A 23,530-nucleotide genomic window follows, 5' to 3' on the forward strand; every position below is an offset into this window, starting at 1 on the left:
CTGCGGACCAGGGGGGCACAGCCCCAGAATGAGGCTCACCCGAGGCTACTGTTCCAGAGCCCGTCTCTGCCAGTTTGTGGCCCTGAGGGGGACAGAGCTACTGTGCCCCCAGGCTACAGACTGCACTGACCAGTCCGGGGAAGTCCTGCTGACAGCCAGCTGGACTGGGGGCGGGAGGACAGAGTGAGGGACACGCAGGCCACCTGGGCATCCCTGCAGGGCTGGGGATGGGTCTCCACAGGCCCCTGACCTCCAATAAAGACAATGAAGGCCCAACCCACGCACTCTCTAACTGATCCCAAGACCTGGGCCCTATTCCCCCTATTCCACACCCAGCCTGCTCTGGGCTCAAGCTGTCCCTGACTTAGAATCCCCTCCACATCACCTCCCAGACTCTCCTTCTCCTCCAGAACAGTCGTGAACCCAGACAGAGCCCCAGGATAATCCAGGCCCATGCATGAGAAGCCCCGGGGGCAGAGGGAGGGACTCACTCACCGTGCTTCTTGGGTGAGCGCGTGAACGTGCCCTTGACCACTTTGCAGTGGGTGTTGTCCCCTCCACACACGCCACACTTGTCCTCCTGCTTGCTGGAGCCGATCACTCCATCACAGCCTACCTTCTGCGGGGGCAGGGGGCAGAAACACTTGAGATGTCCCCTCCTTGCTTGGGCCTGGCCTGACCCTGTGTACCCCAAGGCCCCTGGCCCCTCCCACAGCCCATGGTCTACACATTCCTTCTTAGCAGGTTTCCCTCTTTGTCCTGGCTGCCAGGAAGCTCACAGCCAATTCTCCCTTAAGGACCCTCCTGCCACCACTTCTGGAGACATTCACATCCTCTCCCTTTGCTCTATAATTTCTGACTTTTGTCTTACAAGGACCCTTGAAGGCAGGAGCTCTAGATCATGAAAGGGCTACAGAGCAGCAGTTCACGCATCACATTTGAGCGTGTGAACAGAAATTAATGATCTTTTGTTTCACTGATCTGTATTTTATCATAAACCTTTCAAATCATTTTGGAAGTGAGCAGGATGCAAAACAATTAGTTAGACGAACACGCAGCTGGTCTGCTCCCCCTGGCTGGGGCAGTTGTAAGGGTGAGGGGAGGTGACCCCGAGAAAGCGTCATACACTGCCTGGCACAGAGTATATTCCCAGTGAAGGATGGAGATGATGCTGAGGAGCGGAGGAGGAGTAGGGAGAGGGAAAGGATAGGGGAGCAGAAGAGACCCCTTTTCAGGCAAGGACAGCACCCTCCCCTTGGAAAGGTTTGCCTCTAACATGAGGGGAACTGGTGCTCAGGTTTCCAGTAGCTTCTCTGCCTGCAGAGTAACCAGACATGAAAACCCTGAGCAGCTACAGAGGCAGGTGGATCCTAACATGTACACAGGTATGGGTGAGCCACGCAGGTCAGGGGAGTCCCCGAAGCGATGGAAGCCACACGAAACCATCTGCCTAAGCGGCTCACCCCTCTGCCGTAGGAGTTCTTCACTGACTCACGTGCTCTTCCTAAAACGGCTCGGGGCTTGTGGGTCAACCAACGAATTGTCCAACAAATTGAACTGGTTGGAAAAGAAGGAGGCTATCCAAACAAAGAAAAAAATTGAAGCCACATGCTACAATTCAAAACAGTTGCTCTGAGATTTTGTTCTGAGTGTCACAGAAGTTAAGCAAAAGGAAAACAGAGTAAATTAACTACTTGATCTGTCAGACCTCAGGAGGTATGAAAGTGGCCTGTCACCATTTTTCCTCAATTCTAAGACACGTTGTTTTCGTATTTTATTATTTCTGAAATCAAGATGTGTCTAATAATCAGAATCAAAAAGACCTCGCCTGCCACCTACGGGAGTGTTTCAACACACTGGTTTTTGTCTGGGCGACGGCTGGTTGGGCTGCCTCGGGTGATGTGACAATCGAGGGCCAGGAAAGCACTGTCCCTGGCTGGGTGAGCATCTCTCTTTGGAAGCGCCTGACCATCAGGAGATACTATTGAATGTCCCGCATTCTGTACCTGAACTGAAGCAGGAAGTGACGTTACCAGTTCGATCAAGTAGAAAAGCCAATGAAGCCAGGGTCCTTCTACTGGCCTCGAATCTCCTCATGTTCTAAAAGGGCTCATGGGGCCGATGGCAAGTCAGGACAGGGAGGGCCACATGGCCCGGAGTGGCTCTGCATGGCTGCTGCTGGCCATCACCACAGACCAGAGGAGGCCGACAGCTTAGATTCCGCCTCAGGTCAAGCCAAGCTGGAGGACACCGGTATGGCGGGGTAAGTGGTGCGGGGTGTGGGGTGCAGAGCTAGGGAGCTGCTGCTTCCCTCCCTTCCGATCTGTTATGCAGTCCTATCAATGCGCTATTAGAGTCAGAAAATATGCCGGCTTATTTCAATTTCAGTTCCCATCCCCCGTTTTTTTTGGCTGCTGGCTGGTACAGGGATCCGAACCCTTGACCATGTGTTTTAACACCATGCTCTGACCACCTGAGCTAACCAGATAGCTCTCACCCTTTTTCATAGCAGTTCTGGATGACATCTCTGACGGCATACTTACTACTTTATCAATTAGTGGATTGAGCCCTTTATTAAATCAAAATGAGCCTATTGGCCTCATTTAATGCTCGATTCTCTTGATTCCTTGCTCTGTGTGTGTGTTCTCCCAACACAACTTTGCAATCTTCCTGAGTCCCTGTGTTTTGATATTCTCTAATTGACAGCTTCCACTTGGATGTTATTTTCTGACCCAGCATTAGATTCTTTTGAAAGAAGAGTTTCACACTGATGTATTTCATCTTATTACTGACAGTTTCCTTTGTGTGATTTTAATCTTTCCTTTCTGCCTCCTTTGTTTTCTCTCTTCTGCAACATGATCGTATTATATGTAAATACATGTCTTTTAATTATGCAAAATCTAGCAACCTGCTTTTATCCATCCAAATCACCATTAGTTAATAAAATATTTAACCTATTCTTCTTTAAAAACCCAAAACATAATTAATACAGGCAGCAAGCATGAGAAACATTTATTAGTAGAAGTGGCTTTAGATGGCACCTGTGACTGTGGCTGTAAACCTAGCAGGGGAGGTCAGGGCGCTAATTCACCAATTCTTAGAGACGGCAAAGGGGTCGGCTGGGAACACACCTTTTATATGCAAACCAACTGACCCCAAGTCTATACCCCAACATCCCCTTTATTTAACTCACACACCAAGCCAAGATTTCCTGTGCCCTAAATCATCCCAGGGCCAGGTACCAGACAACTAGAGACCACCCCTATAGCCCAGAACCCACTGTTATTCAAACTCGCCAACCGTGAGCTGTTTCCTCCACCCTGACTCGCCTTTCCCAAGGAAAAAAAGCTGTGGCCCAGGCTTCCCCGCAAGCCTACCTCCTGATCAAACCCGGTGCTCCCCCTGCATGGCATGCTGTGTGCTTCTCCTGGGAAATGTAAGTAATTAATTCTTCTTTCAATGGCATTGGCATCCCCACAACCTCACACAGTCACCTCCATAAATCAAAATCCCAAGGTACAAAGGAGACACATCTGTGCTTGTTTTTGAGTATTTGGTTTCACCGCCTCTGAGCTGATTGCATGGCCTGGACTCCCTGCCGGGCTCCTGCAACCCCCACCTCCACCTGGTCCTGCCACCTGTGGTCCACTGAACCACGTGAATGGAAAGCAGCCCCTGAGCCTGCGTCCAGCTGCCCTGTACCCACCCCTGTGCTCTTCCAGCCCGCCCTCCTCCTCCTGGGGTGTCTGCAGCATTCTGCCAGCCTCTCTGCCAAACTCTTCCTGAGGATACTGCCTTTCTCAAGAGGGAAAGACGGAGAGTCAGCCTCCTGTTGACACAAACCCTAGCAGAGAGGTTGGTTTCCAGGGAGTCACATTATGATCGCACGCCGAGGTGACCCCTGGTTGTTTCTTGTGACAGCCTAAGATAGAAGCTGACGGTGTAATAATAAAGGAAAACATAGCAGGGCATTTCTACAAAGTGCCAAACCAACGAGACCACAGTGGGCCACTCTGGTCTCTGGAGTGCAAGGACGGGGCATGCTTCACAAGGCCTTGACCTACGGAGCCAGAGTGTGGAGGTGGGTGACTCCTAGGCACAGTCAAGTCTGAGTCCCCAGCACGGGAATGGGTAAGCTGATGTTTGCTGGTCAGGTGCTAGTTCGGACACTTTGTCTGCTTGACCCCACTTACTCTTCCCCATCACCAGCAGAAGCGGGAGTGGGACCCAGGAGGCTGGGACTCCATGCATGGCCACCCATGTGTCCTGGTGGCACTCACCCTGCAGTCCCCACGCACGCAGAGGCTGAAGGCGTCCTTGTAGGAGCAGCGCGTCCCATCGTGAACCATGCGCTTCATGGACACCACCTCCCCAGTCTCCTTGGACTCGCAGTAGAGGCGGCATCTCTCCTTGGCTGGAGGGGAAGCGGCGGGAGTCACTGAGGAGCACCCATGCTGTCGCCTTCCCCATGGCTTCCCCAGATCATGCCAGAGAAGCACAAGAGTCTTAAGATTCCCCCACCCCTCACGCCATGCCCAGGGGGACAGAGAGGGAAAGTGGCAGGTGACGGCACCTCCTTGCTATCTCTGTATCCTCAGACTCTGGCCCTGGTGGACTTAGGAAGAGCTGGTCCTGGCTGAGCCAGCCAGGCTGTTGCTGTAGCCTGGATCTCACCTCCCCGAGGCCCTGCCCTGGGCCCCAACTCTGTGCAAAGGCAAAGGGCTGTTTGCTGGGTCTGAGGAACTTTTTCAGTCAACCTTCTCTGCAATCCCAAATAAGCCAGCCCTCCTTGATTCAGTCTCGGGTCCCTGGTACTTTCCCTGCACAGCATTTTCCTCAGAAGCAACTAAAATACTGCAGCCTTCCTCCAAGAAGGGGACTTGGTTGGCTCTGTCACCCCACAGCCCTGCACTGGCACATGGGAGGGCACGTGGCGGGTGCTCCGCTAGTGCAACACACATGGAACAATGGCTCGAGGTGGCAGACCAGGCTCACACCTGGTCTTCCTCTTCCACCCAATGCCTGGGAGGAAAGAACCGTATGTTTAAATCCCATGCCCGAAGCTACCAGACTTTTCAGCTCCATGAGCCAATAAAAGCCTTTTAACGCTTAAACCAGTTTGAGACGAGCTTTCTGACACCTGCAATTGAGAGTCCTGACTAATAGAGGAGAAGGTCAGAGGCCACCTGATCCCTTGGCAGAGCCAGCCCCACCCAACCCCTGAGCCGACCTAACCAGGCAACTGCAGCCCCGTCCAGCAGATGGCGACTGCGGGAGCCTGGCCCGTGTGCAGCCTCCAGCCCAGTGGTCTCTCCCCAGCATCCTTGGCCATGCCCAGTATTCTGGCTCCTCTGGGACTGCAGCCCTGTCACGAGCCCCAAGCCATAGCCTAGGAGTGGGCCCCAGCAGCCACACCAGCCAGGGGCGGGCTCTGCTGCGAGCAAGGGTGTCACCACAGCCTTGTCCCATGCAGGATCAGAGGCACAGGACAGAGCAAGCCCCTGCTCACCTCAGCCCAGGGCCAGGCTGCTGAGCCCCTGTGGCCACCCTCCCTGTGAGGCTCACCATCCCGATGCTCGTGGGGCAGCCAATGGTGCTGGGTGTCACCATGCTCGAAGTACAGGTCCCACTGCCGGCACTGCTCCTCCCGGAAGTCAGCCAGGGGGTCGGGGCAGTCCTGGGGACTGCAGAGCTGAAAGTCGTAGGCAAGGCCGGAGCAGGTGCGGCCCCCGTTGGCTGGGCTGGAGGAGAGAGCAAAGGCCTTGCCGTGTGGTGCCACCAGAAAGAGGCCAGCACTCAGTGTGCCACTGTTGGGATTTTGGGGGGTATCCCTGAATCTCAGGTATGAGGGTGGATGGCTCTGCTGAGCAAAGGGACCCATACCTGATATGCCTGAGGGGTGGCCTAGGGGCCTCCTCCTGCCTCTGCTCCTGGCCAGGATGTCAGCCTGGAGCCCCAGGACAGGACAAAGTCAGCAGAGGGAGAAGAGGGCTCCATGCACAAGCTGGGGTGGCTGACCCCAGACACAGGTGCTTCTGAGGTCAGGGCCAGTCCCCTTTTGCACCCCTGCCCAGCTGACGTGGACTTGATCTCTCTCCTCAGAGCCATGACTGCTGACACCCTCTTGTTCCCCGTTGTCCAGCTCAGGGCCTGGCTAGAGAAAGAGCAGCAGCCCAAGAGGGCAGGGCACAGGAACTGCTGCAGAGGCCTGAGCCCAGCCAGCCTGGACATGCCCAGACACCTGCCCACCAGCCCGTGTCTGTGCCTGGCATTGCCCAGTTTGGAAGCTGGAAATCTGTTTTGTTTTGTTTGAATATGAAATTCCAGATTTTCAGTATTTTCAGGTAAATTAAAATCTTTAAAACACTAAACAGGCCAGAAAAGAAAGATGAAAGACTCATGTGTCCAGGCAGCTGCAGGGCCTGCAGAGTGAGGCCCCCATGGGCAGGTGGAAGATCAGAGTGTCACTGACATCTGTGGGGGTTCTGCCTGCACTCCAGGGCCCAGTCACATTACTGTCTGTGCACCCACAGCCCTCTTTTCCCAGGGGACACCACACTGGGCGAGGCCGAGGAGGGAGCGTGGACCCCAGAGATATTTATGGGGTGAGGTGGGGTGGAGACAATGAGAAGGGCCAGGAGACAGCACAGGGCGCGGGGCTGCGTGGGAGGAAGGAGGGGAGCACGGGGGAGGGTATGGCTGGCACGGGGCAGCCTCTACAGGCTACTTCTCCCCTGGGCAGCCGGGCAAGGGTAGCAAGTCCCAACCCTGCCTCTCACCTGATGGCAAACAGCTGCTCGGTTATGGAAGCCCCTGCTCCGGCTCCCGGCATCCTGGGGGCCGAGACAGCCCCCCTCTCTGTCCCCATTTCTCCATCTCTGTCCCACCTTCTTTACTCCATGCCCTGACCAAGAAAGAGTAAGCTGGTGTCTAGAGTGGGCTGCAGGCCAGGTGGGGCATGGCCCCAGGAGGCCGGGTCGGGAGACCAGGTTTCCAGGCTGCGAGCAGGCGGCGAGGCGGGGGCAGGAGCCCTCCCTCTCGGAGTCTCAGCTTCCTCCCAGGTAGGGCGAGGAGGGGCCAGGGCAGCCTGTTCTCTTGCACGCTCTCCAGGGCCGGCATGCAGCTGCGCGAGCCCTTAAGGATAGGGCTGGCTAGCGAGGGGCTCTGGGGACCTTGACTGCCACTCAGAGGCTGGGAATTCGGGGCCAACTCACTGTGGGTTGTCACACTGGCGGGTCCTGAACTTCACGCCTGTGCCACAGGTGCGTGAGCAGGACCCAAATGGACTCCAGGCACCCCAGTTGCCATCCCGTTTGAGGATGTCAGGCGTCAGCCAGATGCAGTGTCCTTTAAAGCAATGCTGAAAAACAGAAAGCCACTCCCTTAAGTCACCACTCACACCAGGGCCACTCGGAGACCCCCACACTCTCCAGCCTGTGGAACCCGCGATGTCTGCCCTGGGCCTGGCCCTGGAGGCACAGGGGAATCTGGCCCTACTTGCCCCTAGAAGCTCAGAGCCCTCCAGGAAGACAGGCCTCATCCCACCAGGGGTGGTGCCCACCCAGCCTCCGCCCACCATCCTGTCCTCCTGCCATCCTTCAGCACCTTGTCCAGTCTACTCTGTCCCGTCAGCTAGAGCCTGCTCCATACCGTGTCCCCAGGACAGATGCCATCCATGTGCCCACACAGGGTGCATTTATAAACATTCAACTGGCACATCAAGCCAGTGATTCCAGAGACAAATAACATCTATTTAAGTAAAAAAGAGAATTAAAAAAAAAAATTATGGAAACAAAGGACAGGTGATATGCTGACGTGGTAAAAACCTATGAATATAATAAGTAGAACACTGGTGTGTAGAAAATACAATTCCCCAACTTCAATCTGATCCCATTGTTCCCAGGGGGAGAGAGCATATACAATTTAGGGGGCCCACTTGAAGAAGAAGATTGCAAAATTAAAAATACTAACTTAGGTATAAAATGAATTATTGATTTAGAATAGAAAAATACATCACCCACTAAAATTTAAAAACTATTACCACAGCCAACCGAAAACAGAGAACAGTGATTTTTCAAAAATTACTTGACCGACACAACTTTTCCTACAATTCTGACTGTGTACTCTTTCATCACCTCTTTATATGACTCTTTGTAGTACTGTTTCCCATAAAGAGAATAGAAACAGAATGCAGACATTATCAGTAAACTTTTCTGTAAAACAGCCAGAGAGTGACTGTATTAGACTTTGCAGGCTGCACGATCTCTGTCGCAACTACTCAACTCTGCTGTTGGAGCATGAAAGCAGCTACAGACAACAAACTCGTATCAGTGAACGGACAAGGCTGTGTTCCAATACAACTTTATTTAAGAGATCAAGCAGCAAATGGAAACTTCTGGAATGGAGGTATAAGGTGGTTGGTGAGCCCCCTCCCCAATGAAACAACCATTTTACCTGGTGAAAATTGTTTTTTAAAAAACTAACCATTAAAATCTCTGGAAACTGTCCTAAGATGAACACAACAAATGGAGAAACATTTACTCAAGAAAATCTACGAGATCTTGGTAAGAACAGTGAAAATCTATGGCATTTGAGCTACAACCCTCTCCCATTCCTCCCCTCACTCAGTGTGACAGAGCCTCACCGCCAAGAAAATGGGGCTGTCTATACCCTCAGCTCCTGGTCTAAGGCTACAGTTTCACACTAGGACATGTAGGTCACTGGCATCTCCCATCCCTCCCAACTCAGTGTTGCAGAAAGTTTATTCCAGGCAGGGTGGCCAAGAGGACTGAGGCTCCCTTCTCCCACTTAGCCCCCACTCATAGGGCAGAAGCTCTGTTCCAGGTATAGCAGGCCAAAAATGCCCCTTCCCCAGCTTGCTTTTAGGGCAGAGGTTCCGTGATGAAACGGGCAAGCCAAGAAGACTAGGGGCTACCATCCCCATGTAGTGACCTGCTTGTAGGCCAGGAGTGTCACTCTGGGAGAAGCAGGCCCGTTGTCTGTACTCCTAGCTCAGTGGTGCAGTGGTCTTTCCAGAGGGAGAGACAGAAGAGAGAGCTCCCTAGCTCTCCCTAAGGGGACTGACTCATCTGGAACAGAGCATGGAGCCATTCATGCCTAAGGGCAGTGTCAAAAACAATAAAGATACTGGTAGTAAGCAATTAAGAGGAGGCTAATAGTTCCGTGACACTAGCTACAACAAACAAAATGGTAAACCAGCTAGAAGTTTAACAGAGAGAAGCAGGAAAAAAGACAGCTAAGAGCCTTCTTGGGATCTCAGTAAGCTGCAAAGACTGGCAATACCCTGCCTCTGTGAAGGGCCCAGAATTTAATCAAATCTTACTGAAGAGCAAGTTAGACCCTAGGGCGTTGTTAAAAACAGTACCACAATCAGCTAGCAGTTAGTGTAGGCTAAAGGTCGAGTGTGATATCAAAAAGAGGCAAAACCAGAAGCTTAACAGGGAGATCAGGGAAAGATGCAGCAAAAAAGAGACTGGCTGATACCTGGTGGGGGTGGGGGGGTTGTGGTCAGAGTGACTGTGCATATGTCCAAGGCTGTGACCTCTGAGGAGCAGTACCAGTAGCTGCACATTGCAGAGAAAATAAACTTCATTGAAACAGCCTAGTCAAGGCACTGAAATAAATCAGCAAACAGTAGCAACAACAAGACCCGGGGGGATCAATATCCATACTTTCTTTAATGTATTATCTAAAATGTCCAATTTTTGACCAAAAAAATCTGAGACATGAAAAGAAACAAGAAAGTGTGTCCCGTACACAAGAAATTAAGCAGATGATAGAAATTACCTTTGAGGAGACCCAAATGTTGGATGTAAAAGACAAAAGTTTCAAAGCAGCTACTAGAAATATGTTTAAAGAACAAAAGGAAACCATATCTAAAGAACTAAAGAAGAATTTCAGTATCTCACCAAATAGAGAATACCAGTAAAGAGACAGAAATTAAAAAAAGAACTAAATAGAAATTCTGGAGTTGAATAGTACAAAAACTTAAATGACAAATGCAATAGACTTCTCAACGATAGATTTGAGCTGGCAGAAGATAGAATTAGTGAACTTGAATATAGATCAATCAAAATAATCCCATCTAAAGAGCAAAGAGAAAAAAGAATGAAGAAAAATGAACAAAGCTTCTGAAAAATGTGGGAAACCATTAAACACACTGAGTATGCATAGTAGAAGTATGAGAAGGAGAGAACACAGGGAAAGGAGCAGAAAATACTTTTTAAAATAATGTCTGAAAACTTGTAAAATTTGACGAAAAACATTATCCTACACATCCAGAAAACTCAATGAACTCAAAGTAGGTTGAATGCAAAGAGATTCACACCCAGACCTGTGTAGGTCAAAATGTTCAAGTAAACAAACAGAAAATACTGAATGCAGCAAAACGAAAATGACTCACCGTGTATAAGGAAATCCCAATAAGCTTAACTGACTTTTATTCAGATATAATGGATATCAGAGGCAGTAGTGTCAACCAAGAACTTCGTATCCTGCAAAACTACCTCTCAAAAATGGAGGTAAAATATATTCCCAAATAAACAAAAACTGAAACAACTCATTTCTAGCAGACTTGCTATATAAGAAATACTAAAGGAATTTCCTCAGACTGAAAGCAAGTAACACCAGAGAATAATTCAAATCCCCATGAAACAACAAAGAGCACCGGAAATGGACACATTTCTAGAAAGACACGAACTGCCAAATCTGGCCTTTATGAGGTTTAGAAAATCTGAATAGACATATAACAAGTAAAGGTACCCAATTAATAATTTTAAAACTTTCCACAAATGAAAGCCTAGGTCCAGATGGCTTCACTAGTGAATGCTACCAACCATTTGAAGAACAACTAATACCAATCCTTCATAAACTTTTCAAAAAAATTGAGGAATTCCCAACTCATTCTATGAGGCTGGTATTACCCTGATACCAAAATCAGACAAAGATGTCACAAGAAAACTACTCTTGTGAACATAGACATAAAAATCCTTAACAAAGTACTAGTTGGCTGAATCTGAGAGTGCATTAAAAGGACTATGCACTATGATCAAGTGGGATTTATCTCAGAAACAGAGTTTTAACACCTGAAAATCAATGTAACATGCTATATTAACAGAATAAAGGATATTTCAAGATTCAAAAAATGATTTGGCAAAATCCAACATCCTTTCATGAAAAAACACTCAACAAACTACGAACAGAAGAGAACCTTCTCAGTCTGATACAGGAAATCTATGAAATACCCATAGCTAACATCATGCTTGATGGTGAAAACTGAATGCTTTCCTCCATGTCTTAGTCATTTCGTGCTGCTATGACAAAATACTGCAGAATGGGTAATTTATAAAAATCGGAATTTATTTCCTACAGTTCTAGAGGCTGAGAAGTCAAAGATCAAGGCACTGACAGATTCAGTGTCTGGTGAGGGCTGGCTCTCTCTACTTCCAAGATACTGCCTTGAGGCTCACCCTTCAGAAGGAACAAACACTGTGTCCTCACATGGTGGAAGGGATGAAAGGGCAAAAAAGGGGCCTAGCTAGTTCCTGCCAGTCTTTCCATCAGATCACTAATCCCACTCATGAGTGCAGAGCCCTCATGGCTTAATCATCACCTAAAGGCCCCACTTCTTAATACTGTTGCAGTGGAGATTAAGTTTTGACACTAATTTTGGGGGGGACACAAACATTCAAACCATCGCATTCCATGATCAGGAACAAGACAAGGAGGTCTGCTCATCCACTTCTACTCGACATTGCACTGCAAGTTCTAGCCAGGACAATTAGGAAGAAAGGGAAATAAAAGGCATTCGTATTAGAAAGGAAGAAGTAAAACTATCTCTACTTGCACATGACACGATCTTCTACATAGAAAACACCAAGGAATTCCCTAAAAATCTATTAGAGCTAACAAACAAATTCAGTGAGGTCGCAGGACACCAGATCAATATACAAAAATGAACTGTATTTCTGTAAACTAGTAGTGAATGATCTGCTAATGAAATTCTGGAAACAATGCCATTTACAATAGCATAGTAAAGATGAAAAACCTTAGAAATAAGACAAACAAAAGAAATGCCACTGAAAATTGCAAACATTGTTGAAAGAAATTAAAGATCTAAGTACATGAAAAGACATCTCATTTTCATGAATGAGACCGCTAAGATGACAATAGTCCCCACATTTATCTATATATTCAACATAATTCTTATCAAAACCCTAGCTAGAATTTTGCAGAATTGAGAAACTGCTCCTAAAATTCATATGGAAAGACAAAAGACCCCAAACTTCCAAAACAATATTGAAAAAGAGCCAAGTGGGAACACTCATACTCTTCCATTTCAAAACTTACTATAAAACTACAGTCGTCAAGACAGTGTGGTCCTGGCATACGGATAGACAAATATATCAATGGAATAGAATTAAGAGTCCAGAACTGAACCTTTACATTTGGTCAATTGATTTTTGACAAAGGTGCCAATTCAATATGAAAAGAACAGTCTTCAACAAATGGTGCTGAGACAACTGGATATCCACATGCAAAAGAATGAAATTGAACCCCTTCCTCACACCTTATGCAAAAATTAACTTAAAATGGATCACAGACTTAAATGTAAGAGCTGAAACTCTTAGAATAAAACATAGGAGCAAATCTTCTTGACCTAACAGCAATGGTTTCTTAGATACAGCATCAAAAGTAAAGTGGTAAAAGTAAAAATAGATAAATTGGACTTCATCAAAATTAAAAACGTTTGTGCATCAAATGATACTATCATGGAAATGAAAAGACAGCCCACAGAATGGGAGAAAATACTTGCGAACCATTAAGTATTTATCACAACTGATTAAGTATAAGGGACTTGTATCCAGAAAATATAAAGAACTCTTACAACTCAATAAAAAAAAGATAAATAACTCAAAAAATAAGCAAAGGATATGAATAGACATTTATCAGAAAAAAATATACAAATTATCATTAAGCACATGAAAGATGCTCAACATGATAGGTCATTAGGGAAATGCAAATCAAAACCCCAATGAGATAACACTTCACATCCACTGGGATGGTTATAATAAAGACAATAACAAGTTTGGGGGAAAATGTGGAGAAATCGGAATCCTCATAAATGCTACTTGCAATGTAAAAAGGTGCAACTCCTTTGGGAAACAGTCTGGCAGTTTCTCAAAATGTTGTCGTGAGTCAACACCCGCAGGGTCCTTGTCTATTGTGGATGCCGAAAGAAACACAATGAAGGGGGTTTGAGCATTCAGCAAAAAGGGGTTCTATTTGGGTTGTGCAATACCAGTCTCACTACCCAGACCAAGCTCCCCAAGTAGGTGGAGGTTACAGCTTTTAAGGATCTAGCCACAGGAACTTACACATATTTAACGGGGGCATTCCTGTGCACGCTCAGGTAGGAGAGAGCGCACATGTGCAGTGCAGCGTCATGCATGTTACGTGCAACCCACGTTATCTTGGGGGTGGAGATTTAAGCATTAAAATGAAGGGGGATGGCCTTGTGTCCTCAGGAGGTGAAATTTGGGGCAAAGTCGAGACTTGTGTGCAAATTCCCTGATCTGACCAAAACTGGTTAGTACTAATTGGGTGTTGGACGTCAGTTGCTCCCACAGGGAGGCTGTCTTGCCCAATGAGAATTGTTGAATGAAAGAGGAGGAAGGGAGAAAGACTGATTAGGGAAAGAAAGGAATGAAGCGTCTCGCTCTGAATCAGAAGGGAGTGGGGGTTAGTAGCTCTCAAAAATGTTAAATGTAGACTTAACATAGAGCCAGATTCCACTTCAAGAAAAATGACACTTTCCATGCAACAAATTTGTACACAGAATGTTCATGCAGCATTTCCAAACAGTGGAAAAAACTGAACTGTCCACCAACTAATAAGTGGAGGAATATCTATACAATGAATTACTATTCAGCAATAAAAAGGAATGAAATACTAATATATGCTACGCCATGGATGAACCTTGTAAACATTAGACTGAGTGAATGAAGCCAGTCACTGAAGGTTAAAGGTTGTATGATTTCATTTATATAAATGTCCAGAATAGGAAAATCTATAAAGACAGAAAAAAGATAAGTGGCTGCCTAGGGCTGGGATGGATTTAAATGACTGCAAATGGGTACAGGGCTTCTTTTCATAGTGATAAAAAATGTTCTAAAACTTGATTTTTGTGATGGCTGTACAACTCGATGAATATACTGAAAATCACTGAGTTGTACACTTCAAGTGGATAAATTTAAATGTGGATCACATCTTTTTTGGGGGGGGCATCTGGCTGGGAGGGGGATTTAAACCCGTGACCTTGGTGTTATAAGGCTGTGCTCTGACCATGTGAGCCAAACAGCCAGCCCCAAATCACATCTCATAGAAGCTGTTAGGAAAACACGAACAGGCAGCAGATGGAGTTGGCCTTGGTGCTGTAGTTTGCCAGTCCTTGCTCTAGCATGTTGAGGGGAATATTTTCTTTCTTTCTTTTATTATCAATAATTTAAAGAAGTGATGTCATCTGAACATTTAGGATAGTCACATTTGGAGAAACTGCTCTCCAGCTTCCTTCCTTGATGTGGATTTCAAAATTTCAAATTTGAAATTTCAAATTTTCTTGGTCAGGGCTTGACTTTAAAATGCTTTTTGGATTAGCAACACTCAGAACTGTTGCCATTGAAGTCTGATTGTAGGGGCAATATTCAGAGCTTCACATTGTCTTTGACACTGTCAACATTTCATGTCAAATCAGAAGGAAGTTTAAATGCCTTTCCAGTGTGTTCATCGCATTTAATGAAGAGGAGTCTCTGTTCCAACAGCCTGTCCGCCCCTTCTGTGAGTGATACGTATCTCCTCCCCCTGATGAATGACTGCTTTTGGTTTGATCTGAAACCTTTTTTGTAGTTGTTAGGATTAACTTTTCTAAGACAGAATTATTCCTGTTGATTTCTTTACTCATTTTTTATTACTTTAGTTTCATATTCCATTATTTTTTATCTGAATTTCCTTTCCTTTATTTAATAAGTAAATTTGAAAATGATGAAAGAATGTATCCAAATCAAGTCTGTAATTTCTCTTATTTTACTGAAACATTCCAAAACAACTTTCAAAGTTGCACTAAAAGTGGCTTTATCAACATTTTTGCATCATATTTTCATTCAGATTTCTTTTTTAGTCATCAAAAATTTATTTTAGAGCTGCTTATTTTTTTGTTATACGTGTATTGGGAGGCTGGGACAGCTTTTAAACAAGCAGACGATCTTGTTACACTTAGCCTTTCTAAAGAAATATCCATGTTGGATCTGTGTTTAAAGTACTCCATCTGTAAGACAAACCCCAAAAGAAAACAAACTATTGCAAATACAGAAGAAGTCACAACCTCAGGTACAATCGAGGGACCTTTTTCCTCCAAAGATTTGGGAAGAATTACTGCACATATCCTGCAATATCCCGGGGAGAGTTGGCACAGTGGAGGTAGGAGTATTTCTGGAAGGTGCTCTTATACCTGAACAGACACAACGATTTAACTATACATGTAAGAGCCTGAGACTCATGTAAATAAACCAATAACTATACCCCAAATCCAATTTCTCTATAGCCAAAGGTGCAAAATATCCACGGCCACTCTAACACCAGCCAACGGGAGATGTCTATCAAGAAGTAGGAGTGAAAACAGAAGAGATCTTAATGGACTACAGTTAAAATATTTTACTTTTGCAAAACTTGTGAAAACATATGGCCATGTAAACACATTGCTAGGCTCCACATTGCATGGAAGGGGCCCATGCAAGGGAAAAGCCCAGAAGCTTAAGCATCACAGCTTCATGGTAAATCTACCTCTGCCCCCCTATCAAAACCTTCTGCTGGCTCCCCAGCGCTGCAGAAGGAGACTACGCCCTTGGCTGACATCACAGGCTTGTTCCACTGATGCCTACTTACCCTCCCACCACCAGGCTAGCACTGAGTGCCACCTTCTCTCTGAACAAGCCACTCTCTCTTCTCTCCTGCTTTGTGTCTGCCTCTGCTTAGGACACCCATGCCTCACTTTCTCCCCAGCACACACCTAGTGTAGTGGACGCTGTGGTGTGCCACTCAGATCCCTCTGCAGGACCAAGATATCTATTCCTTAAGTTGCAAAGGAACCAAGTTCTTTGGTTGCTCATGGCTCATAGCTGAGTCCCTCAGACTAAAGTCTTCAGATAGCCTTTCCTGGAGACAGCCATAGCCAGTGACTGATCAGGGTTGGGGTACAAACATTGCTTTGACTGGGACAACTCTGGAAGGCCAGCCCAGCTCCAGAGCTCCGTGTGGGGTTGGCTGAGCCTTCTGATGAGACTGCATCCCTGTTTATAGCCCCAATACTGGTGCTGGCCCTGAGAACACTCCCTGGAGAATTCCTGCAATGAGATCTCTGTTTCAGAGGCGTTTCCTAGGGAACTGTGCTCCTGTGTCCATGCCTGAGCAGCTCGCATGGATCCCTCTTGGTCCTCCTTTCTCAGTCCAGCCCTTCCCTGCCTCACTAGCTTAGCACATGTGTCTGCTTGGGGGCTGCCTCCCCACTTCCTTCCAAACAAAGGCCCTTCACCATTCACGACCCCCAAAATGCTCCCAGACCTGCCTTGCTCCAGTCTGAGCTTGCATCAGGATGGCAGAGCCTGCCAATCTCTGGATTCTCCTTCCCAAGCAGTCAAGGCCTTCACCACCACCAGGCAGGGTAAACAGACACACGGCTGGCAGCTGTGGTCAGGAACCTCTTGGGGTCAGGCAAGCCTGGCTCCAGGCCACCAGTGATCCTGGCCACCTCCCTCCTGGGCCACAGTTCCCTCATCTCTCACACCAAAGCTCCCCTCACTTGACCATGGAGGGGAGTGGGAGAACCCATAGAAATGCTGGCTGGTGTCCCCCTCAGCTGACAGTGCAGGGTGGGGCTGACAGGCAAGAAGGAGGGCCCAGGTAAGGGGGTGCTGTGGACTGAATGTGTGCATCCCCCAAATGCATATGATAAAGCCCTAATCCCCAATGTGATGGTATTAGGAAGTGCGGCCTCTGGAAGGTCATGACCCTCATGAATGGTATTAGTGTCCTCATAAGAAGAGACAGGAGAGAGATGGTGTCTCTCTCCACCATGTGAAAATACAATGAGGAGGTGGCAATCTGCCAACAGGAAGAGGGCCCTCACCAGAAATACTCATATGGCACCCTGACCTTAGACTTCCAAACTCCAGAACAGTGAGAAATAAATGTCTGCTGTTTGAGCCACCCGGTCTAGGGTATTCTTGTCAGAGCAGCACAATCTGACTAAGACAGGGAGTGAGTGAGCTGTCCTGTGGCTGGGACACAGACGCTAAGTCACTGGCGGCCACAGGAACCACGGGCCAGGAGGATGGAGGAGGCCACACAGTGCCCCACCCTGTCCCAGCTGGGCACACTGATTCCTAGCCTGGAAAAGGGGAGCTGGGCATGACTGCTGAGGGCTCCCCAAAAGCCCTCAGTGTGGTGAGTCTCATCCTCAGCAGACCAGATCCAAATGCATGTGGGCAGTCCATGCACGTTGTAGGACATGGGCAACAAAGACGAGCAGAGGACAGGAGGGAGCACCCTGAACGCCACCACGCAGAAGTCACCCTCCAGCATGCTGGTTTATTTCCTCCTGGATGAGCGTTTAACACAATGCGATTACCCTGAATGAACAACTTCATACTCTGATCTCTCATGTGTTATTATCAAAGAAACATGTTTCATGTTCTTAAAATGATATGCAAACACATGTTTACGTGCCTACAAATATTCTATCCACTAAAGAGGCTTAAACACGTAAAAGCACAGTCACCTCCCTCACTAGACATCCCAACCCCTGTCCCCTGCAGGAGAAGGGGGAAGGGTGGAGCAATCATCTGGGGTGCAGGCCAGCGACACACCCACATGTGCAGCTTCCCCCCGACCCAGCTCCCGCTCCCTGGGCAAGCGTGTCTGTGCAGGGCCACCTCCCACCCCATCAGCTTTCTCTGCCCCAGGCTGGACTGGGAGGTGGGCTAGGAAGCCACGTTTAGCTAATCTCATTCTCCAACTCAGTGTTCACACTGTTCCCCACTGGGGTCATGCAAATGCTTCTGGCCCTGTTCCTTCCCTCAAGCTCCTGCGGGAGGAGGGCTACTGGGTCAGTCCTGGCTTCACCACATCCCCGGCTCTCTGGCGTATTACTAACAACATCCTACCGTCCAGCTTCCAACAGTTCATTAAGTCTGGGGCACGGCTGAATCACCAGGAGCACTTCTTAAAAATGCCAATTCCTAGGTCTTCAAACAAAACCTCATACATGAATATTCCTGGCAGCACTACCCACAACTGCCAAAAGGTGGAAACAACCCAAATGTCCATTAACGGATGAATGGATAAACAAAATATGGCATATGCATACGATAGAATATTATTAAGTCATAAAAAGGAATGAAGCACTGACACATGCTACGACATGATGAACCTTGAATACATTATGCGAAGTAAAAGAAGCCAGGCATATTGTATGATCCCACTTATATGAAATTCCAGATTTGGCAACTCCACAGAGACTGAAAGCACATTCGTGGTTGCCAGGGCCTGGGGAGCGGAGGGGAAGGAGTAGTAACTGATGAATGGAGTTTCCTATTGAGGTGGTGAAAAAGTTTTGGGACCAGACAGTGGTGATGGTTGCCGAATATTATGAATGTACGAAATGCCACTGAATTGTGCACTTTAAAGTTGTAAAAATGGTGAATTTTATGTTATGTGAATCTTACCATAATTAAAAAAAGAAACAACAGAAATAAAACAATTTTTGGTTCTTACCCCAAGTCAAAGTCTTCAGGGGAGGGCCTGGAATCTGTTTCTTTAAGAAGCTCCACCAGGGACAAAAATTAGGCAACTGGCCCAGTCCCAGGCCAAAGTCCTGCATCAAGGAACCACAGGCCCAGATGATTTGGGGGGCCTTTGGGAATGACACTGTGGGACATCCAGCAGAGTCCACTCTCCACTTCAGGGCGCCAGGCCCCACGCTGGCCAGTGTGGCTTTGGTGGGCTGAGCCCTCCTGGGCTGAGATCCAGGTTTAGTCTCATCTGCATATGCCAGCCCCCTAGCAAGTGAGTGGCTGAGGAGCTGGCGTGTAATTTCATCTCAACCAATGAGAATCATGCCTGGAGTTTGGGCTGGACTGACAAGGAAGGAGAAGCCCTTCTTTCTGCTGAGTCATCAGAGGGTGGGAAGTGGGTCTGGGGCAGCCATCGAGTGACCCACAAGGGACAGGTCTGCCCAACAAGGGACAAACACTGAGGCCCTGGGGATGGAGAGGCTAAGCCTCATGTTGGGCCTGGGGACCCAGGTGCCACAAGACCCCAGTGCTGGCCTCAAGCTGAAGTGACCCACAGTCACCTACAGTGTGCAGAGGTGACAGAAGGCTGCCAGAACCTCAGAAACTGCTCCTCAGAGGAGGGGATTGCTAAGGGGGCTTGAAGCACAGTCAGGAGCTCTGAGACACCACGTTTGCTCTGGTGTCATAAGCACAGGGTCGCAGAAGTTCTGGCATGTGAGTGTGGGGAGTAATTAGAGAGGGGGAAGAAGAGGGCGGCAGGGGTCCTCTGACAAGTCCCCTGGCCCCACCCTGGGGGCACTGCAGGGTCTGTCCCTGGCAATCTGTGCACCTCACGGTTCCTGTCCTCTGCCCTGCTGCTCTCGAAGAGCCCTCGGTCCTGACTCACCTTGCCAGGTGCACACATAGTCCCATCCAGAGGGGGGCCCTTTTTGGTCTTGCAGAAGTAGGGATTGTCAGGGTGACTGCACCACAGCTGCTTGCAGGGGTCGAAGGTCCGGAACTGGAAGAAAGCACCAGCAGCTTGCCAGGCCACCTCCCACCATCTGCCCAGGGGTGCCCCTCTGTCCCCCATCCCAGGACCTGTAACTGAGATGCCCCAGTGGGATTGGCCCATGACTGGCTTCTGTGGCTGGTGGGTGCCATGAGCTCTGCATGCTTCTGGGGCTGTGAGGACCATGTGCATACAGGGTGGGTGCTGTAGTTTCCCCGCACATGGCTGGGCCTCCACAGCCTCCAGCCTTTGGTGACTGCACCCCCCATGCAGTCTGGACAGACAGAAGGGAGCCGGTGTGCCTGGCATGAGGGCGGGGTGGGCATCACTCTGGCCCAGGTGGGAGTGGCTGGTGGCTGCAAGGTGCTGTTGCCGCAGGGCCCTGTGGGCACCACTGTCCCCCTGCCATGCCTTCTACCTCCTGAAGCCCTGCTGAAGCCCTCCCCTCTACTCCCACAGGTCCGCCCTCTTCCAGCCTCAGCCTTTGTCCCCTGGACCTCTTCCCTGGCCCTTCTGCTCCTGTCCTGATAGGCCTTCCTCCAGGACATCCCTGAGGGTTCGGCTGAAACTCAGATTTGGCCATGCCGCTCCCCATCCCAACCTTTCCAGAGCCCCCCATCACCATGAGATTTGAGTCCACCATGCTCCTCAGGCAGTCGTGGGAGGAGTCTGACCTCCTGCACTGGTACTCAAGTCCACCACTTGCTCGCTGCATGGGCTCAGGCAAGTTACCTAACCCTTCTAGGCCTCAGTTTCCTCATCTGTAAAATGGGACTCCTTTGCTTACTTCTTTCATACAGTAGAGATGAGCTTTAAGTCAGGCATTAACAGACACTAAAGCTCCTGCCACACTGCCTCGATTCTGATGATCGGGCTTCCTGCTGACAGATGGCTCTGCCCTTGCACCTGCCCTGGGAAATAGCTGAGTGCTCCTCTGCATGCTCTGTTCTCTCCCCCCGGGGCCTCCGCACATGTGATTTTTCCTTCTGCAATGCCCTCTCCTCCCACTTAGCCTTCTACCTCAGGGAAGCCCTCCTGAACTCTACAGGCCATTGCAAGGTCCCTGCCAGACTGGCATAGACAATGCCTCGCTGGCCTCCTGGCCACAGCCCCATCATCTGAGTGCTTCCTGCCCAGGACCACATCTGGACCCTCCAGGTGGGAACTGGGTGCCTACTGGGTGAGAAGTGGTGGCTGCAGAGGGAGATGCTGCTGCTTCTGGAGGGCCGCTCCGCCCTCTCCATGTGGGGGCTCATCCTCAAACTCCCCCAGGAGCCACCCCAACACCAGGAGGAGCTTGCCAGGCACCAGGATCCAGAGCAGACTCCCCTCCACAGAGGTGCCGCTGGCTGCTGGGCTCTGACACTCACCGCGGTGCACATCATGTACCCCAGGCCGAAGTCGAAACGACACTGCTCGTTCATGGAGTAGTGCAGCCCCGGGAGCTGGGGAAGCACTGGCCAGTCGTGGGCGAAGGGGTCGTCCCGCAGGCAGTCGTAGGAGCTGTGAGGGGACATGTGGGTGCCATAAGCAGCCTTCAATGGGCCTGGCCATCCAGCCCAGGAGGCAACTGAAGCCCCTTCTGGAACTGCTGTTGAGGGCCTGCCTGCACACCCCAGCCTCAGCTGTACTGCCTCAGTTTCCCTGTTGCATCTCTTCCTGGCTTGCATAGATCCCAGGATATCTGCCTTGCCCAGTTGTCATTCAAGGCTGGGCCCCCAACAATAGGATCTCCTCCCTGACATCAGGATGCACTTGCAGGGGTGCCCTCTCCCCTCCCCTGCACTTCAGACTGGAAGACCCAAGTCTGAGGGCTCAGGCTGGACCCAGGCACACCAGGGACTTGCACCCTCTCAGAGCAGAGCCCAGGGGCCGAGGGGCCACCCACAAGGTCCCGGAGTGGTACTCACTGCAGGTAGCGGCTCAGCTCCTGCTGGCTGCAGCGGGACCAGTGGAAGCGGTGGAAGGCAGCCTGCACCAGCGGCGCCATGATGCTGCCCAGACGCACCTCATCGCCGCAGCGGTTGCCCTGCCCGTCATGCTCCATGCCCAGCCTGTGCGGGGAGCAAGGCAGGTGTGCTGGACCCTCACCTGGCCGTGCTGACCTGCCGGCTCCACCCACCCCAGTGAGAGACAGGCACCCCTGACCTCCCCCCACTGACCTCCCCTGACCTTAGCTGGTTGTCTGCCCTGAGCCAGGTGGTACCAATTTTCTACCTGCTAGATTCTTAAAGCCAGGGGCACTCTGGGGACACAATATCCAGGAGGCAGCCCCCTTGGGGATCCTGTCGCCAAGGAGAGGAACTGTCACATGAACACAGCAGAGGCAGAGGCATCTGCAGGCCCCAATCTCTCAGGTACCCTCTGCACACGCTCAGTCCCCCGCCCCCGCACAGCCCAGCAGCCCTGTGGAATTTCCCGTCAACGTTTGTCTGGCCCCAAGATTCAGGGGCTTGGATGGTGCCCAGGGCATGCACAACCAGGCAAAGCTGTGGCTTCCCACCCCCATGCCTGTAACCCTGGCCAAGCTTCTCTCAGAGCCTCAGTGACTCATCTGCAAAATGGGGTAAGGAGCTCAGCCTGTTCCTACAAGTGGTGGCTCCTGCCTGGCCCAGAGCCCCTGCTTGGCTCAAGTTCTACCTTCCTTTGATTTGTTCCTTCAGCAGAAAGTGGATCTTAGGCCTGCCCTATACAGCACTGAGAGGCCAGGAATCATATCCCAATGATGTTCATACAGAGTGTGTCCCTCTCAGGGCACAGAGAAGTGGGCAGCCAGGGGCAGCCCTGACCTTCCCCAGATGACAAGAACAGCCAGGCCACTTACACATGGCCAGTCTCGTGGGCCACAACAAACGCTGAGGAGAAGCCGTCCTCGTGGTTCAGGGTGCAGCTGCGGACGGGGTGGCACATCCCGGTGACTGGAGCGTAGCCTGGGAGAGACCAAAGGTGGCTCCAAGCTCCCAGGCACAGAGCCCTGCCTGAGGCAGCCACAAACCCCACCAAAGCCTGAACCAACTGCCCCCTGGCTGGCACAGCTCAGAGGACACTTGCCCAGGCAGCAAGGCCCCAGCCCATCATCACCCATGCCCTATGGCCACCCTGCCAGTCAGTGTCCACACTGCAGCTGGGGGCACATGCTAGGACTTGTCTGCCACCTTGGCAGCTTCCTGCCTGCTGTGCTCTTTCACGCCACCTGCCACCTGCCTGCCTGCTGAGTGGCCTTCTGAGCAGCATGATGCTTCCACACCTCTCTGCGGGAGGCACCCTGGCCCCTCCTCTGCCTGCCATCCACCCTCCAAGCCCACCTCGTCTACACGGCCTTCCCTCAGCACTCCATGGTGTCTCTGGGTCCTTGAGACCCCATAATGCCACAGAGGGCTGCCACGCTGTTCTGCCTACGTGCTGCACTGCCCTGTGGTATCGCACAGCAGGGGACTTGCTGGTGTGGGCTGAGAGGCCAGAGCAGCTGTAGAAGACGAGGCAGCCCACAGCCAGCGAAACCTGCACTCCAGCCGAGAAGATTCTGAGCCATATTCCTGCCAAAAGGTTTCCCTGCCTCAGGGCTCTGTCGGGAAAAGACCCTGCCCCTCTGTGGGAATTGCGCAGCAATTCCCACAGGGCAGTGCCGAATGTTGGCTGAGCAACGTGGCAGCCCTCTGTGGCATGACAAGGT

The 23,530-nt window shown here is 49.9% G+C and overlaps 1 protein-coding gene across 1 annotated transcript in view; it reads right to left on the bottom strand.

Moving 5' to 3' along the window:
- Positions 1-23,530, bottom strand: part of ADAMTS2 (ADAM metallopeptidase with thrombospondin type 1 motif 2) — a 213,909-nt gene that overhangs the window by 17,488 nt on the left and 172,891 nt on the right. The window contains exons 7-14 of the mRNA XM_063086488.1: positions 22,682-22,787; positions 21,768-21,911; positions 21,228-21,360; positions 19,753-19,866; positions 7,215-7,360; positions 5,566-5,741; positions 4,281-4,414; positions 496-619 (exon numbers count right to left, since the gene is read on the bottom strand). Coding sequence (XP_062942558.1) covers positions 496-619; positions 4,281-4,414; positions 5,566-5,741; positions 7,215-7,360; positions 19,753-19,866; positions 21,228-21,360; positions 21,768-21,911; positions 22,682-22,787 — 1,077 coding nt within the window. The remainder of the gene's footprint in view (positions 1-495; positions 620-4,280; positions 4,415-5,565; positions 5,742-7,214; positions 7,361-19,752; positions 19,867-21,227; positions 21,361-21,767; positions 21,912-22,681; positions 22,788-23,530) is intronic.

The sequence above is a fragment of the Cynocephalus volans genome, chromosome 2 (genome assembly GCF_027409185.1).
Source record: "Cynocephalus volans isolate mCynVol1 chromosome 2, mCynVol1.pri, whole genome shotgun sequence".
NCBI classification, from domain to species: Eukaryota; Metazoa; Chordata; class Mammalia; order Dermoptera; family Cynocephalidae; genus Cynocephalus; species Cynocephalus volans.